Source organism: Bufo bufo, chromosome 6, assembly GCF_905171765.1.
Source record: "Bufo bufo chromosome 6, aBufBuf1.1, whole genome shotgun sequence".
Taxonomy (NCBI): Eukaryota; Metazoa; Chordata; class Amphibia; order Anura; family Bufonidae; genus Bufo; species Bufo bufo.
The window spans coordinates 394164846-394180806 of NC_053394.1; the positions used below are offsets into that span (position 1 = coordinate 394164846).

The window sequence follows — 15961 nt, forward strand, 5'->3', positions numbered from 1 at the left end:
CTGTGTCCACCAGCTAACTTAGTGGACACCTAGACTAGGGCTTTTACTCCACCAAGGCCGGGCACCTTGGTGGCACATTCCTGGTAAGCAAGCCGCTTTAGAATGCTTCCTGCAACATTCTGGGTCACACATATCACCCCTCATAGATGACTACTGTCACCGCCTCACATACCCCCCCCCCCTTTGTTCAAACCTGTGGGGGTGAACACATGCCATACAGTGGACTCTGGACAGGGCGTCCGCATTCTCCTGCAGCATCCACGACCTGTGTTCAACTGTAAAATTAACATTTTGCATGGAGAGGAACCATCTGGTGACCCGAGCATTCCTCTCCTTTACCTGACTCTTCCACGTGAGAGGTGAGTGATCGGTCACCAGGCGGAACATCCTCCCAAGCAGATAATAGCGTAGCGATTCAAGTGCCCATTTGATGGCGAGACATTCCCTCTCCACTACACTATACCTAGAATCGTCTGGCGTTAGTTTGCGGCTCAGGAAACTAACAGGATGCTCCTCCCCGTTAACCTCCTGAGACAGTACAGCACCTAGACCTACTTCAGAGACGTCTGTCTGTACAATAAACTCTTTATTGAAGTTTGGTGTAACTAGGACAGAGGTCCCACACAACACCGACTTCAGTGACCTAAAGGCCTCCTCTGCCTGAACACTCCAGCGGACCATCACAGACTTCCGTCCTTTCAGGAGGTCCGTTAATGGAGAAGACAACGTAGGGAAATTGGGAATAAACCTCCGGTAATTTCCCACTAACTCTAAAAAAGATTTTACCTTCCTCTTCGTAAGGGGTCTGGGCCAGTTCTGTATGGCATCTATTTTATTTGCCTGAGGTTTAATCGACCCGAGGCATGGGGTAGGCGTCAAACTTTGATACTTCATTGAGCTTGCGGAAGTCGTTACAGAATCGTAACGTTCTGTCTGGTTTTGGTATAAGGACTATTGGACTAGCCCACTCACTCCGAGACTCTTCAATGACCCCTAGTCGCAACATCGACTTCACTTCTTTAGAGATGGCTTGTCGCCGAGCCTCAGGCATCCGATATGGCTTTAAGCGAACTTTGACCTGGGGCTCGGTGACAATGTCATGTCGGACTATGGAGGTGCGTCCAGGAAGTTCGGAGAATACATCTCTATTCCGACTCACAAACTCTCTGACCTCCTAAACCTGTTTAGTAGACAGGCCATCTGCTATCTTCACCGCAGAGGAGGCTTTCTGCAGGATCACTGGTGGAACCAGAGCCTTCCCCGCAGTCAAGACAGAGAGTGGGCTTTTGCCGACCCGGCTGGTATACCTTGTAGTTCACTGGTCCTACTTTCTCCATCACTTCGTAGGGTCCCTGCCACCTAGCAAGGAATTTACTGTCGACCGTGGGCACAAGTAACAGTACCCGGTCGCCCAGGTTAAAAGTCCTTACCTGGGTGGCCCGGTTGTATACCTGGCTCTGGGCCAGTTGTGCCGCCTCCATATGGTCCCGGACAATCGGCAGAACTGTCCCTATTCTTTCTTGCATTTTCTCTATGTGTTCGATAACACTCTTGTGTGGGGTGGGCTGTTGCTCCCATGCTTCTTTAGTTCCGTCAAGCAACCCCCGAGGATGTCTGCCGTACAATAGTTTAAAGGGCGAGAACCCAGTGGAGGCCTGGGGCACTTCTCGCACACCGAATAATACATACGGCAGCAAAAGATCCCAGTCCTTCCCATCTTTGGACACGGCTCTCTTGAGCATGGTCTTTAAAGTTTTGTTAAACCTTTCCACAAGCCCGTCTGTTTGGGGATGGTAAACAGACGTGTGTAAGTGTTTAACATTTAACAACCGGCAGAGTTCCTTCATGACCTTCGACATGAAGGGAGTCCCCTGGTCTGTCAAGATCTCCTTAGGTATCCCTACCTGAGAGAACATGCCCATTAATTCTTTGGCTATAAGCTTAGCCGATGTATGGCGCAGTGGAATTGCCTCAGGATATCTGGTAGCGTAATCTTAAGAACACCAAGATATGCTGGTGACCTCTGGCCGACTTATTTATAGGGCCTACCAGATCCATGGCTATCCTTTCAAATGGTACCTCTATTATTGGCATAGGTACCAATGGACTACGGTAATGGGGCTGGGGGCTGGTTATCTGACACACAGAACAGGACTGACAGAACCTCCTAACTTCCTCATATATCCCGGGCCAAAAAAAACGCTGCAATATTCGCTCTAGGGTCTTTTTCACCCCCAGATGACCTCCCAGTACATGCGTGTGGCCTAAGTCTAACACCATCCGGCGGTAAGGCTGGGGTACCACCAGCTGCTCTATTACCTCTTGTTTCACCTTGTCCACCCTGTATAATAGGTCTTGGTTAAAAGCCAGGTGGGGAAACAGATTCTGCTCCTGGGTGCTGAGCCACACCATTGATTACGGTTACCCCTTCTCTCGCCCGCATCAATGTAGGATACTGGAGCTGGGCTGTCCCGAACGTTTCTCGGGACACCTCCAGGTCCGGGATGGTTGGGGACTCTACCGTCTCACCAGCCAACACCTCTAGGGGAAACCTATCGGGATTACACTCTATCTGTGGTGGTGACCCCTATTGCTGGTACCCCAGCATCGGGGTCGTCGGGTTCAGGGCCCAGACAGTCTTCCCCCCTAAGAGAATGCGTACCGTTCTTCCACAGTGTCCAGAACATGGGTAAGTCTCTTCCCAAAATAGCGTCATAAGGGAGATGTCGCCCCAACCCGACAACATGTTGTAAATCCCTGCCTGACATGGACAGGGTAACCCTCGTTGTGGGATACTCCCGGAGGTCTCCATGGATACAGACTATGGCTATTTACTGATTTCCTGGTATTTCTTCTGAAATCAGTGACTCATGCACAAGGGTTACCAGGCTCCCAGAATCCAGCAGCGCCTTGACCGGGTACCCATTAACAGAGACCTGGCACAAGGGAGGCGTATCAGCGGCCAGCAGGGGGTCAGCAATACACACAGGCTGTGCATAGAACGAGGACCGGCGAGCGAACCCGCAGTCCATGGGTTCAGAAGTCATAGGGCAGTAAACCGCAACATGTCCAGGGCCTTGGCAGCGCCAGCACCGAATCACAGTGGCCTTGCGGGTCCCCGGGACTCGCCTCACAGGAGTTTTGGTAGCGTTCCCCCCCATAGAAGGCCGGGCCCTTGCTCCAGGCTCCCTAGCATGGGAGGTGGGCTGGCATGTCTCTCTCAACTGAGCAGAGTCCCGCATCAGGTCCTGGGTCGCCATATCCCGCTCGACCAGGTTAACCAACTAATCAAGGTTGCCTGGGTCTCCTTGGCCCACCCAGCGCTGTATGGCCCTCGGCAGCGTGCGCACAAAATGGTCCACTACCACCCGCTCAATCATTTGTGAGGGACTCCAGGTCTCTGGCTGGAGCCACTTCTTTACCAGGTGCAGCAAGTCATATGCCTGAACCAGCTACACTATCTATTTTCTGTGTCCACCAGCTAACTTATTGGACCCCTAGACTAGGGCTTTTACTCCACCAAGGCCAGGCACCTTGGTGGCACATTCCTGGTAAGAAAGTCGCTTTAGAATGCTTCCTGCAACATTCTGGGTGACACATATCTCCCCTCATAGATGACTCCTGTCACCGCCTCACAAGAGGAACAAGACAGGGATGTCCCCTTTCACCTTTATTGTTTGCCTTATTTATAGAACCACTGGCCGCGAAAATTAGATCGGATGAGGGGATCAGCGGCTTTGGTATGAAGGGGACCTCTGATAAGATAAGTATGTATGCAGACGACATTCTGATCTTTTTGGAGAACCCAACATTGCACTAATAAAGATGGTCTTACTTCCCCAGATTTTGTATATTCTGGCAGCCTGTCTAGTTTGGATAGAGGACCGCTTCTTTACCCATCTGGAACGGCTGCTGAATGACTTAATCTGGGGAAGAAAAAGGGTAAAACTAAACCAAAAATATCTCTGGTCAGCGGAAGAGGATGGAGGGTTATCGGTCCCTTTTTTTCAGGGATATTATTTAGCCTCCCAAGTGCAGTGGATAAAGTCAGGCGGAAACAACATAACAGAATACTTGGAACGGGGCTTTAACGTCCCAAAATATAATATATTTAGTATAACAGAGACTGAATTTATTAAAAACAAAAGGGAAAAAATGCCCAATATGCCGAATGGTGGATTTGGCTTGGGGAGAAGATAAAAAGAATATTGAGAATCTTGAACACTTCGTATTTTTCACCTTTGTGGTGTAATAGTGATATTATAGAATTTCTATTAATCACTGATTATAAGTATTGAGAAAAACATGGCATTATTTACATATCACAGTTAGTTAACCACTTAAGGACCACAGGTTTATACCCCCCTAAAGACCAGGCCCTTTTTTACAAATCGGCACTACACTACTTTCACCGTTTATTGCTCGGTCATGCAACTTACCACCCAAATGAATTTTACCTCCTTTTCTTCTCACTAATAGAGCTTTCATTTGGTGGTATTTCATTGCTGCTGACATTTTTACTTTTTTTGTTATTAATCGAAATTTAACGATTTTTTTGCAAAAAAATGACATTTTTCACTTTCAGTTGTAAAATTTTGCAAAAAAAACGAGATCCATATAGAAATTTTGCTCTAAATTTATAGTTCTACATGTCTTTGATAAAAAAAAAATGTTTGGGTAAAAAAAAAATGGTTTGGGTAAAAGTTATAGCGTTTACAAACTATGGTACAAAAATGTGAATTTCCGCTTTTTGAAGCAGCTCTGACTTTCTGAGCACCTGTCATGTTTCCTGAGGTTCTACAATGGCCAGACAGTACAAACACCCCACAAATGACCCCATTTCGGAAAATAGACATCCTAAGGTATTCGCTGATGGGCATAGTGAGTTCATATAACTTTTTATTTTTTGTCACAAGTTAGCGGAAAATGATGATTTTTTTTTTTCTTTTCTTACAAAGTCTCATATTCCACTAACTTGTGACAAAAAATAAAAACTTCTATGAACTCACTATGCCCATCACGAAATACCTTGGGGTCTCTTCTTTCCAAAATGGGGTCACTTGTGGGGTAGTTATACTGCCCTGGCATTCTAGGGGCCCAAATGTGTGGTAAGGAGTTTGAAATCAAATTCTGTAAAAAATGACCTGTGAAATCCGAAAGGTGCTCTTTGGAATATGGGCCCCTTTGCCCACCTAGGCTGCAAAAAGTGTCACACATCTGGTATCTCTGTATTCAGGAGAAGTTGAGGAATGTGTTTTGGGGTGTCTTTTTACATATACCCATGCTGGGTGAGATAAATATCTTGGTCAAATGCCAACTTTGTATAAAAAAATGGGAAAAGTTGTCTTTTGCCAAGATATTTCTCTCACCCAGCATGGGTATATGTAAAATGACACCCCAAAACACATTCCCCACCTTCTCCTGAGTACGGCAATACCAGATGTGTGACACTTTTTTGCAGCCTAGGTGGGCAAAGGGGCCCATATTCCAAAGAGCACCTTTCGGATTTCACAGGTCATTTTTTACAGAATTTGATTTCAAACTCCTTACCACACATTCGGGTCCCTAGAATGCCAGGGCAGTATAACTACCCCACAAGTGACCCCATTTTGGAAAGAAGACACCCCAAGGTATTCCGTGAGGGGCATGGCAAGTTCCTAGAATTTTTTATTTTTTGTCACAAGTTAGTGGAAAATGATGATTTTTTTTTTTTTTTTTTTTCATACAAAGTCTCATATTCCACTAACTTGTGACAAAAAATAAAAACTTCCATGAACTCACTATGCCCATCAGCGAATACCTTGGGGTCTCTTCTTTCCAAAATGGGGTCACTTGTGGGGTAGTTATACTGCCCTGGCATTCTAGGGGCCCGAATGTGTGGTAAGGAGTTTGAAATCAAATTCTGTAAAAAATGACCTGTGAAATCCGAAAGGTGCTCTTTGGAATATGGGCCCCTTTGCCCACCTAGGCTGCAAAAAAGTGTCACACATCTGGTATCGCCGTACTCAGGAGAAGTTGAGGAATGTGTTTTGGGGTGTCTTTTTACATATACCCATGCTGGGTGAGATAAATATCTTGGTCAAAAGCCAACTTTGTATAAAAAAATGGGAAAAGTTGTCTTTTGCCAAGATATTTCTCTCACCCAGCAGGGGTATATGTAAAATGACACCCCAAAACACATTCCCCACCTTCTCCTGAGTACGGGGATACCAGATGTGTGACACTTTTTTGCAGCCTAGGTGGGCAAAGGGGCCCATATTCCAAAGAGCACCTTTCGGATTTCACAGGTCATTTTTTACAGAATTTGATTTCAAACTCCTTACCACACATTTGGGCCCCTAGAATGCCAGGGCAGTTTGGAAAGAAGAGACCCCAAGGTATTCGCTGATGGGCATAGTGAGTTCATGGAAGTTTTTATTTTTTGTCACAAGTTAGTGGAATATGAGACTTTGCATGAAAAAAAAATCAAAAAAAAAAAATCAGCATTTTCCACTAACTTATGACAAAAAATAAAAAATTCTAGGAACTCCCCATGCCCCTCACGGAATACCTTGGGGTGTCTTCTTTCCAAAATGGGGTCACTTGTGGGGTAGTTATACTGCCCTGGCATTTTCCAGGGGCCCTAATGTGTGGTAAGTAGGTAAATGACCTGTGAAATCCTAAAGGTGCTCTTTGGAATATGGGCCCCTTTGCCCACCTAGGCTGCAAAAAAAAGTCACACATGTGGTATCGCCGTATTCAGGAGAAGTTGGGGAATGTGTTTTGGGGTGTCATTTTACATATACCCTTGCTGGGTGAGAGAAATATCTTGGCAAAAGACAACTTTTCCCATTTTTTTATACAAAGTTGGCATTTGACCAAGATATTTCTCTCACCCAGCATGGGTATATGTAAAATGACACCCCAAAACACATTCCCCAACTTCTCCTGAGTACGGCGATACCAGATGTGTGACACTTTTTTGCAGCCTAGATGCGCAAAGGTGCCCAAATTCCTTTTAGGAGGGCATTTTTAGACATTTGGATACCAGACTTCTTCTCACGCTTTGGGGCCCCTAGAATGCCAGGGCAGTATAAATACCCCACATGTGACCCCATTTTGGAAAGAAGATACCCCAAGGTATTCAATGAGGGGCATGGAGAGTTCATAGAATTTTTTTTTTTTTTGGCACAAGTTAGCGGAAATTGATATTTTTATTTTTTTTCTCACAAAGTCTCCCGTTCCGCTAACTTGGGACAAAAATGTCAATCTTTCATGGACTCAATATGCCCCTCACGGAATACCTGGGGGTGTCTTCTTTCCGAAATGGGGTCACATGTGGGGTATTTATACTGCCCTGGCATTCTAGGGGCCCTAAAGCGTGAGAAGAAGTCTGGAATATAAATGTCTAAAAAATTTTACGCATTTGGTTTCCGTGAGGGGTATGGTGAGTTCATGTGAGATTTTATTTTTTGACACAAGTTAGTGGAATATGAGACTTTGTAAGAAAAAAAAAATAATAATTCCGCTAACTTGGGCCAAAAAAATGTCTGAATGGAGCCTTACAGAGGGGTGATCAATGACAGGGGGGTGATCAATGACAGGGGTGGTGATCAATGACAGGGGGGTGATCAGGGAGTCTATATGGGGTGATTACCACAGTCATTGATCACGCCCGTGTAAGGCTTCATTCAGACGTCCGTATGCGTTTTGCGGATCCGATCCATCTATCAGTGCATCCGTAAAAATCATGCGGACATCTGAATGGAGCTTTACAGGGGGGTAATCAATGACAGGGGGGTGATCAGGGAGTCTATATGGGGTGATCACCACAGTCATTGATCATGCCCCTGTAAGGCTTCATTCAGACGTCCGGATGCGTTTTGCGGATCCGATCCATCTATCAGTGGATCCGTAAAAATCATGCGGACGTCTGAATGAAGCTTTACAGGGGGGTAATCAATGACAGGGGGGTGATCAGGGAGTCTATATGGGGTGATCACCACAGTCATTGATCACGCCCCTGTAAGGCTTCATTCAGACGTCCGGATGCGTTTTGCGGATCCGATCCATCTATCAGTGGATCCGTAAAAATCATGCGGACGTCTGAATGGAGCTTTACAGGGGGGTAATCAATGACAGGGGGGTAATCAATGACAGGGGGGTGATCAGGGAGTCTATATGGGGTGATCCCCACAGTCATTGATCACGCCCCTGTAAGGCTTCATTCAGACGTCCGGATGCGTTTTGCGGATCCGATCCATCTATCAGTGCATCCGTAAAAATCATGCGGACATCTGAATGGAGCTTTACAGGGGGGTGATCAGGGAGTCTATATGGGGTGATCACCACAGTCATTGATCATGCCCCTGTAAGGCTTCATTCAGACATCCGGATGCGTTTTGCGGATCCGATCCATCTATCAGTGCATCCGTAAAAATCATGCGGACATCTGAATGAAGCTTTACAGGGGGGTGATCAGGGAGTCTATATGGGGTGATCACCACAGTCATTGATCATGCCCCTGTAAGGCTTCATTCAGACGTCCGGATGCGTTTTGCGGATCCGATCCATCTATCAGTGGATCCGTAAAAATCATGCGGACGTCTGAATGGAGCTTTACAGGGGGGGTAATCAATGACAGGGGGGTGATCAGAGAGTCTATATGGGGTGATCACCACAGTCATTGATCACGCCCCTGTAAGGCTTCATTCAGACGTCCGGATGCGTTTTGCGGATCCGATCCATCTATCAGTGGATCCGTAAAAATCATGCGGACGTCTGAATGGAGCTTTACAGGGGGGTAATCAATGACAGGGGGGTAATCAATGACAGGGGGGTGATCAGGGAGTCTATATGGGGTGATCAGGGGCTAATAAGGGGTTAATAAGTGACGGGGGGGGTGTAGTGTAGTGTAGTGGTGCTTGGTGCTACTTTACTGAGCTACCTGTGTCCTCTGGTGGTCGATCCAAACAAAGGGGACCACCAGAGGACCAGGTAGCAGGTATATTAGACGCTGTTATCAAAACAGCGTCTAATATACCTGTTAGGGGTTAAAAAAAACACATCTCCAGCCTGCCAGCGAACGATCGCCGCTGGCAGGCTGGAGATCAACTCTCTTACCTTCCGTTCCTGTGAGCGCGCGCGCCTGTGTGCGCGCGTTCACAGGAAATCTCGGCTCACGCGAGATGACGCCTATTGGCGTTAGTGTGACCTGGGAGCGCCGCAGAAATGACGCCTTTCGGCGTTAGCGTGGCGGCAAGCGGTTAAGAATGGGAAATAAGAGCACTAAAAGAATTATGCCCTGGAATAAATATAGATTTAATGAGTCAAACTCACCAATTAAAACACGCATTCAAAGCGACACAAAATAGGGAATACTTTACTATAATAAAACACGATTTTATAGATTTTTGTTATCAACACATGAGAACCAGGGTGACTATCTCTCAAATATACAAGACAATAAGGAAGGGGCTGGGAAAAGTAGTAAAGTTTAATAGCGAGGAAAAATGGGCAAAGGATATAGGATCAAACACAATAGAATAGGGGAACATATATGAAAATAACGATTTCCTGTAACTTTAGGATTATTTACTTTAATATTATACATAGAATATACACTCACCTAAAGAATTATTAGGAACACCTGTTCTATTTCTCATTAATGCGATTATCTAGTCAACCAATCACATGGCAGTTGCTTCAATGCATTTAGGGGGGTGGTCCTGGTCAAGACAATCTCCTGAACTCCAAACTGAATGTCAGAATGGGAAAGAAAGGTGATTTAAGCAATTTTGAGTATGCGGCAGTCCTGTGGGCGAAAATGCCTTGTGGATGCTAGAGGTCAGAGGAGAATGGGCCGACTGATTCAAGCTGATAGAAGAGCAACGTTGACTGAAATAACCACTCGTTACAACCGAGGTATGCAGCAAAGCATTTGTGAAGCCACAACATGCACAACCTTGAGGCAGATGGGCTACAACAGCAGAAGACCCCACCGGGTACCACTCATCTCCACTACTAATAGGAAAAAGAGGCTACAATTTGCACGAGCTCACCAAAATTGGACTGTTGAAGACTGGAAAAATGGTTTCTTGAACATGACAATGAGTTCACTGTACTAAAATGTCCCCACAGTCGCCAGATCTCAACCCAATAGAGCATCTTTGGGATGTGGTGGAACGGGAGCTTCGTGCCCTGGATGTGCATCCCTCAAATCTCCATCAACTGCAAGATGCTATCCTATCAATATGGGCCAACATTTCTAAAGAATGCTATCAGCACCTTGTTGAATCAATGCCACGTAGAATTAAGGCAGTTCTGAAGGCAAAAGTGGGTCCAACACCGTATTAGTATGGTGTTCCTAATAATTCTTTAGGCGAGTGTATATGACCCCAGTATTTTTAAGTAAGATTTATAAAGAACGAGAAGCAAAATGTTGGAAATGTAGAGAAGAGTCCGCCGACTATATGGACATGATATGGGCTTGCCCAAATATGCAATCTTACTGGCGCAAGGTTTTCCGTTTTTTTAAGTGCAGAGTCCCTAATATCCCTTCCATATAAACTGGAAGTGGCTGGTGGGAGAGAGATGAGAGCAAGAGAGCAACCAATAGCGGTGCCCACCGACATGACCATCATGGAGGGGGGGGGGGGGGGGGAATGTGGGTGATAAGTTTGGATAGACAGCGAGAGATCTAAGTCAAAGGCTATACGGGATTATGGAGTTTGGGAACTTCCCAAAATAGAGATATATTTGATCTGTATAGTATTTTTTGTGTTTAATGTGATTAACAATGTAATTAACAATTCATTATATCTGCTAACATGGCAGACTGTGTATTGATGTACTCAGACTTTGTACTGTCAAACTGCATCTTCATTTTGTATAAAAAAAAATAAAAAATGAATAAAATATGTATATAATATAAAAAAAATAATATGGATATAAAATTGGTGTTGTTGCTGTAACATGTTTGTGCTATAATGCAACGTGTTTAACCCTTTGATGAACTTGTGATTTTCAGTTTTTCTGCTTTAATTTTTCATTCCCTGTCTTACTAGGGCCATAACTTTTTTATTTTTCCGTTCATATAGCCTTAAGAGGGCTTGTTTTTTGTAGGAAAAGGTGTGCTTTCCAATTCCTCCATTTAAAATTGCATACAATGTAGTGGGGAGCTGGAAAAAATTCCAAATGGGCAGGAATTCAAAAAACAAAAACAAAAAAAACGCTTGCCCGCACTTTAGAATTGAATAGATAAACCCATGCACTCTACCAACTGAGCCACCACACCTTCTTATCAAGGAGACCAAATAAACCTGGTTTACCGACTCTAAGGCTGGGTGGGCTCAGGCTGTCTGAATGATAGCCCGCCCCGGCCCCCTAATTAGACAATCATCAGAAGTGAGCATACATGGCTGAAGAGCAGATGTGATGTCACGAAAAGCCGGGGTGGGGGTCCAGCCTTGGAGGCAGGAAATCAGAGAATGAAGGGCAGAGCAGGCTGCCAGACAAGCTGAAGAAGTGAGGTGGGACAACCACTAAGCACAGTTTCAGCATCCCCTCATTCCCTTAATACTTTCTCTAGAGGAATTCCCTCTCTGTAGTGTTCCTATCACACTACGTTAGTGACTTGTGTCTATAATCGTTCTTTGTCAGACTCCGCCCCCTCCCCACTTCCTCCCAGTGTTATGTTATCCACAATCCTCTACCTTCTTCATGGTTTTCCATCTAATACTAACATTAAACACATTGGGCACTGCTTTCAAGTGATTGATCTGAAACAAATCGCATAAGCTTTGTTTTTGTATGGCAGACCAATTACGTATTAGTTTCAGGGACTCATTGTCTAAAGTTTAGTCAACGAGTCCCTGAAATTAATACCTTCAGAGTAAAGATGAGCAAATTGACTCTAAACTAATTGGATTCAGTAAGAATGTTGCAAAAATTTGTCTGCCATACAAAATCAAAGATCCCTCCCCACCAGCTGCTCTTCTTGCTATCATGCTGCTGAAGATATCATCTCTTTGGACCCTTGCAGACGAGCGTGTCCGGATTAGGTCCAGATGCGTTGCGTCTGCAATTAGGGAAAATTGTGCGACTAGATACACAATTGCAGTCAGTTTTGACTGCGATTGCGTTCCAATGTTCAGCTTTTATCACGCGGGTGCAATGCGTTTTGCAGGGCATGATGAAAAACTGACTGTGGTACCCAGACCCGATCCCGGACTTCTTCACTGAAGTTCAGGTTTGGGTTAGGTGTTCTGTATATTATAACATGGTTATAAGGGAAAATAATAGCATTCTTAATGCAGAATGCTTACAAAAATGTGCTTTAGGGGTTAAAAATAAATAAATAACTCACCTCACCCTGTTGTTCGCGCAGCCGGCATCATCTTCTTTCTTCTTCTTTCAGGACCTGCCAAAGGACCTTTGATGACGTAATCGCACTCACTACGTCATCTTCTATCTTCATTCAGCAGAACCTGCGCTGACGTCACTGCGCTCACCACGTAGTGAGCGCGATTACATCATCATAGGTCTTTTTGCAGGTCCTTAAAGAATAAGAAAGAAGAAGATGCCGGCTGCGCGAACAAAACAGGACGAGGTGAGTTATTTATTATTATTTTTTAACCCCTAAAGCCACATTTTAGTAAGCATTCTGTATTAAGAATGCTATTACTTTCCATTATAACCATGTTATAAGGGAAAATAATACAGTTAATTGACTTTTATCAATTTACTTACATCATCTCCTAGCAACCATGCATGAAAATCGCACCGAATCCACACTTGCTTGCAGATGCAGATGCTTGCGATTTTCACACAGACCCATTCATTTCTATGGGGCCTGCATTGCGTGAAAAACTCAGAATATAGAACATGCTGCAATTTTCAAGCTACGCACAATTGATGCGTGAAAATCACCGCTCATCTGAACAGCCCCATTGAAGTGAATGGGTCCGGATTCAGTGCGGGAGCAATGCGTTCACCTCACGCACCCGCATGGAATTCTCACCCGTGTGAAAGGGGCCTTAGAGTCTAAACCGTTGCTCTTCTTTTTTAAATCAAATCTTTTTTATTGTTACAAATAAAGTAAAGTTTTGAAACAATATTCACGTGTCATTGTCTGTTTCTAGATCTTACAATTACACTACAGCGTAAAATTACATGGTAACATAAAGACATAGAAATTTCTCTATTACATGTATATATATTATTTTCCATAGAGTATAGAAAGGCAAGTAAGAAAACTCCCATAACCCCCCAACCCCCCACCCCCCCATCCCAACATATAGTTAACTTGAATGCCTGGTTATCGCTTATTCAGGTTTCTTTATAAAATTACATAACTATTGGGCTATGTACCAGCCAATCGCCCCAAATTTTATCGAACTTTTGAGGGCATGCTCTCTTAGTGAAAACCCTTTTCTCTGCCATCAACATATCATGAACCTTCCTTACAAATTCACCTAGTGCCGGTGGGTTACTCTGAATCCAATGCAGCGCCACTAATTTCCTGGCAACATACAACAGTCTACCTATAGCTATTTTAGCAGACTCAGTAGCTGCGAGCTCCGAGACATATCCCAATATACATATTTTCGGGTCACTTTGTACCCTTAACTCCATATGCTGGTGTATAAAGTCTAATATCTCTTCCCAGTAGCGTGCAATAACTGGGCAAGTCCAAAGCCTATGCAGTAAGTCCGCAGGCTCTTCCGAACATCTAGGACATCTTGCATCAGCCTTAAATCCAACCTTATGCAAAAACACCGGTGTTTTATACACTCTGTGTAGGATAAAGAGTTGTGACAGCTTGCCCTTTAGCACTGCTTCCAGTATATCAGCCCATTGACCACCTGGAATCTCTCCCACATCCCTTTCCCATTTAATCATCCTCGACAATGGATGAGCAGCGAGGAATTTCTCCAACAACAGAGCATATACTTGGGATATCAAACCTCTCCTGTTACTTCCCATCAAAATCAGCTTTTGAACTGCCTCCACTTTAGCTACTAAGCAGCCAGTCCTTATAGTGGTCTCATACGCGTGTCTAAGTTGGAGGTACTGATAAAAGCAATTACGCGGGATACCAAAATTTAATTTTCGACACCCACGGTACCACACCAGTACTCGGCATGCTCGATAAGTCCTGACCATCTATAGGCATCAGCGCTGACTTCTGCCAATTAATGCTAAGACCAGAAAACCCCCCAAACTTATCAATAAGGCAACCCTGTCTAGTACCTCTTTGCAAATTAATGTAGTCAGATATTCCTCCGTTGGCTCTAATCCGTGCTCGTGGAGTGGAATAGAGCACTTGGACCCATCTAATAAATTGAGTACCAAAGCCCATACAATTCAGCACCGTCCAAAGATATTTCCATTCTATACTATCAAACGCCTTAGCAGCGTCAAGCGTCAGCACAGCTCTATCACCACTATCCTCCCCTGGAATCTGTAAACTGGTGTACAATCTCCGGATATTAATGGCAGTAGATTTGCCGGGCATAAAGCCTGTTTGATCCGGATGTACTATGGTGAGAATCAACCGAGACAACCGTGTCGCCAACACTTTCGTTAGCAGTTTTACATCCACTGTCAACAGCAATATTGGCCTGTAAGAATCCGGATACTTGGGATCCTTCCCAGGCTTCGGTATGACTACAATTAGTGCTTCTTGCATAGAAGGCGGCAGCGACCCAGCATCCAGAGAGAATTCAAACACCTTAAGCAGTTCGGGAAGCAATATCCCTTGAAATACCTTATAGACTTCCATTGGGAGTCCATCCACCCCTGGGGCCTTATCTCTTGCCATGTCTCCAAGCGCTTCCTCCAGCTCCTCTATTAGGGCTGCACGATATGGGAATTTTGTGCGATTGCGATTAGGGCCCTAAAAACTGCGATAACGATATGCGATACGATATTTAAAGGGAATTGTGCTAGAGGTCTATTTGCTTGGATTTTCAAGGCAAAAGCACACACAAATTACTGATAATGCTGAAATGTAGTTATGCTCAACTCAAGAACTGAAATGCACAGTGTTTTTCAAAATAAAACATCTTTTACTAAATTAAATAACATATTTGCATTACTGAAAAAGTACAAAATACTAAACTTGTCATTTTCTTAATAGCACTGCACAGAACAGATAAATAAAATAGAATAAATAGAAGAACATTTGTTCATTAAAATAATGACTTGCCTCCAGCCCCTCCTCCCGCCCCAAACCGTAACTCATGTATCGCCGGCCGCGCTGTGCAGCATAGCGGCCGGCGATACATCCGTGTCAGCCACGTAAAAAGTCAACCATCGCTTTGTCTTATAAAGCGAAAGATATGGTAATACAATTGCAGCATTTTTGGGTCGGCCAATTGGCGATTGTGATATGGCGATTTATTGCGATTGCTTTGGCGATATATTGTGCAGGCCTATCCTCTATCGTAATTGGTTCGTCTAGTTTTCCCCTATCTTCATCCGACAACTTAGGCAGCTCAGCTTCCTCCAGGAAACCAACCATTTCCTCCACTGTGCTGGAAGTCATAGACGAGTACAGAGAGGCGTAGAAATCCTTAAGAACTTCTAAAATGTGTCCTGCCTAGATGTCCCCTGAGTATCTACCAGCTCCTGAATACACGTTGTCCCACGCTGAGCTTTAGAGACGACAGGGTGGGACATTTACTTTCTTTCTCCTTCCTCCCATGTCCTCATTTGATAAAAGCTTCTCTTACATTCTGCCGCTTGCATTAGGTGACACCTCAATTGTTCCTGTGCAGCATCAAGGGTCCTACTATTTTCTAATGTGGGGGCTAACCTAAACGCCTGTTCTGCTTCTGAAACCAATAGGTGGGCCCTAACATCAGCTTCTCGCGATTTACTTTTAGGACGACTGATATCTTTAATCAGTAGCCCTCTAAGGTATGCTTTCATGGCATCCCATACTATGGGTGGAGAAGCCGTCCCTCTATTAATGGTG

At 44.6% G+C, this 15961-nt stretch overlaps 2 protein-coding genes across 2 annotated transcripts in view; both read right to left on the reverse strand.

Annotated features, from left to right (window-relative positions):
• LOC121004250 (zinc finger protein 420-like) overlaps positions 1–14803 on the reverse strand; it is a 39968-nt gene extending 25165 nt beyond the window's left edge. Inside the window, exons 1-3 of the mRNA XM_040436412.1 lie at positions 14233–14803; positions 1214–1993; positions 973–1107 (exon numbers count right to left, since the gene is read on the reverse strand). Coding sequence (XP_040292346.1) covers positions 973–1107; positions 1214–1993; positions 14233–14803 — 1486 coding nt within the window. The remainder of the gene's footprint in view (positions 1–972; positions 1108–1213; positions 1994–14232) is intronic.
• The window catches only part of LOC121003537 (zinc finger protein OZF-like), a 1338071-nt gene that overhangs the window by 1072304 nt on the left and 249806 nt on the right, over positions 1–15961 (reverse strand). The window lies entirely within an intron of this gene.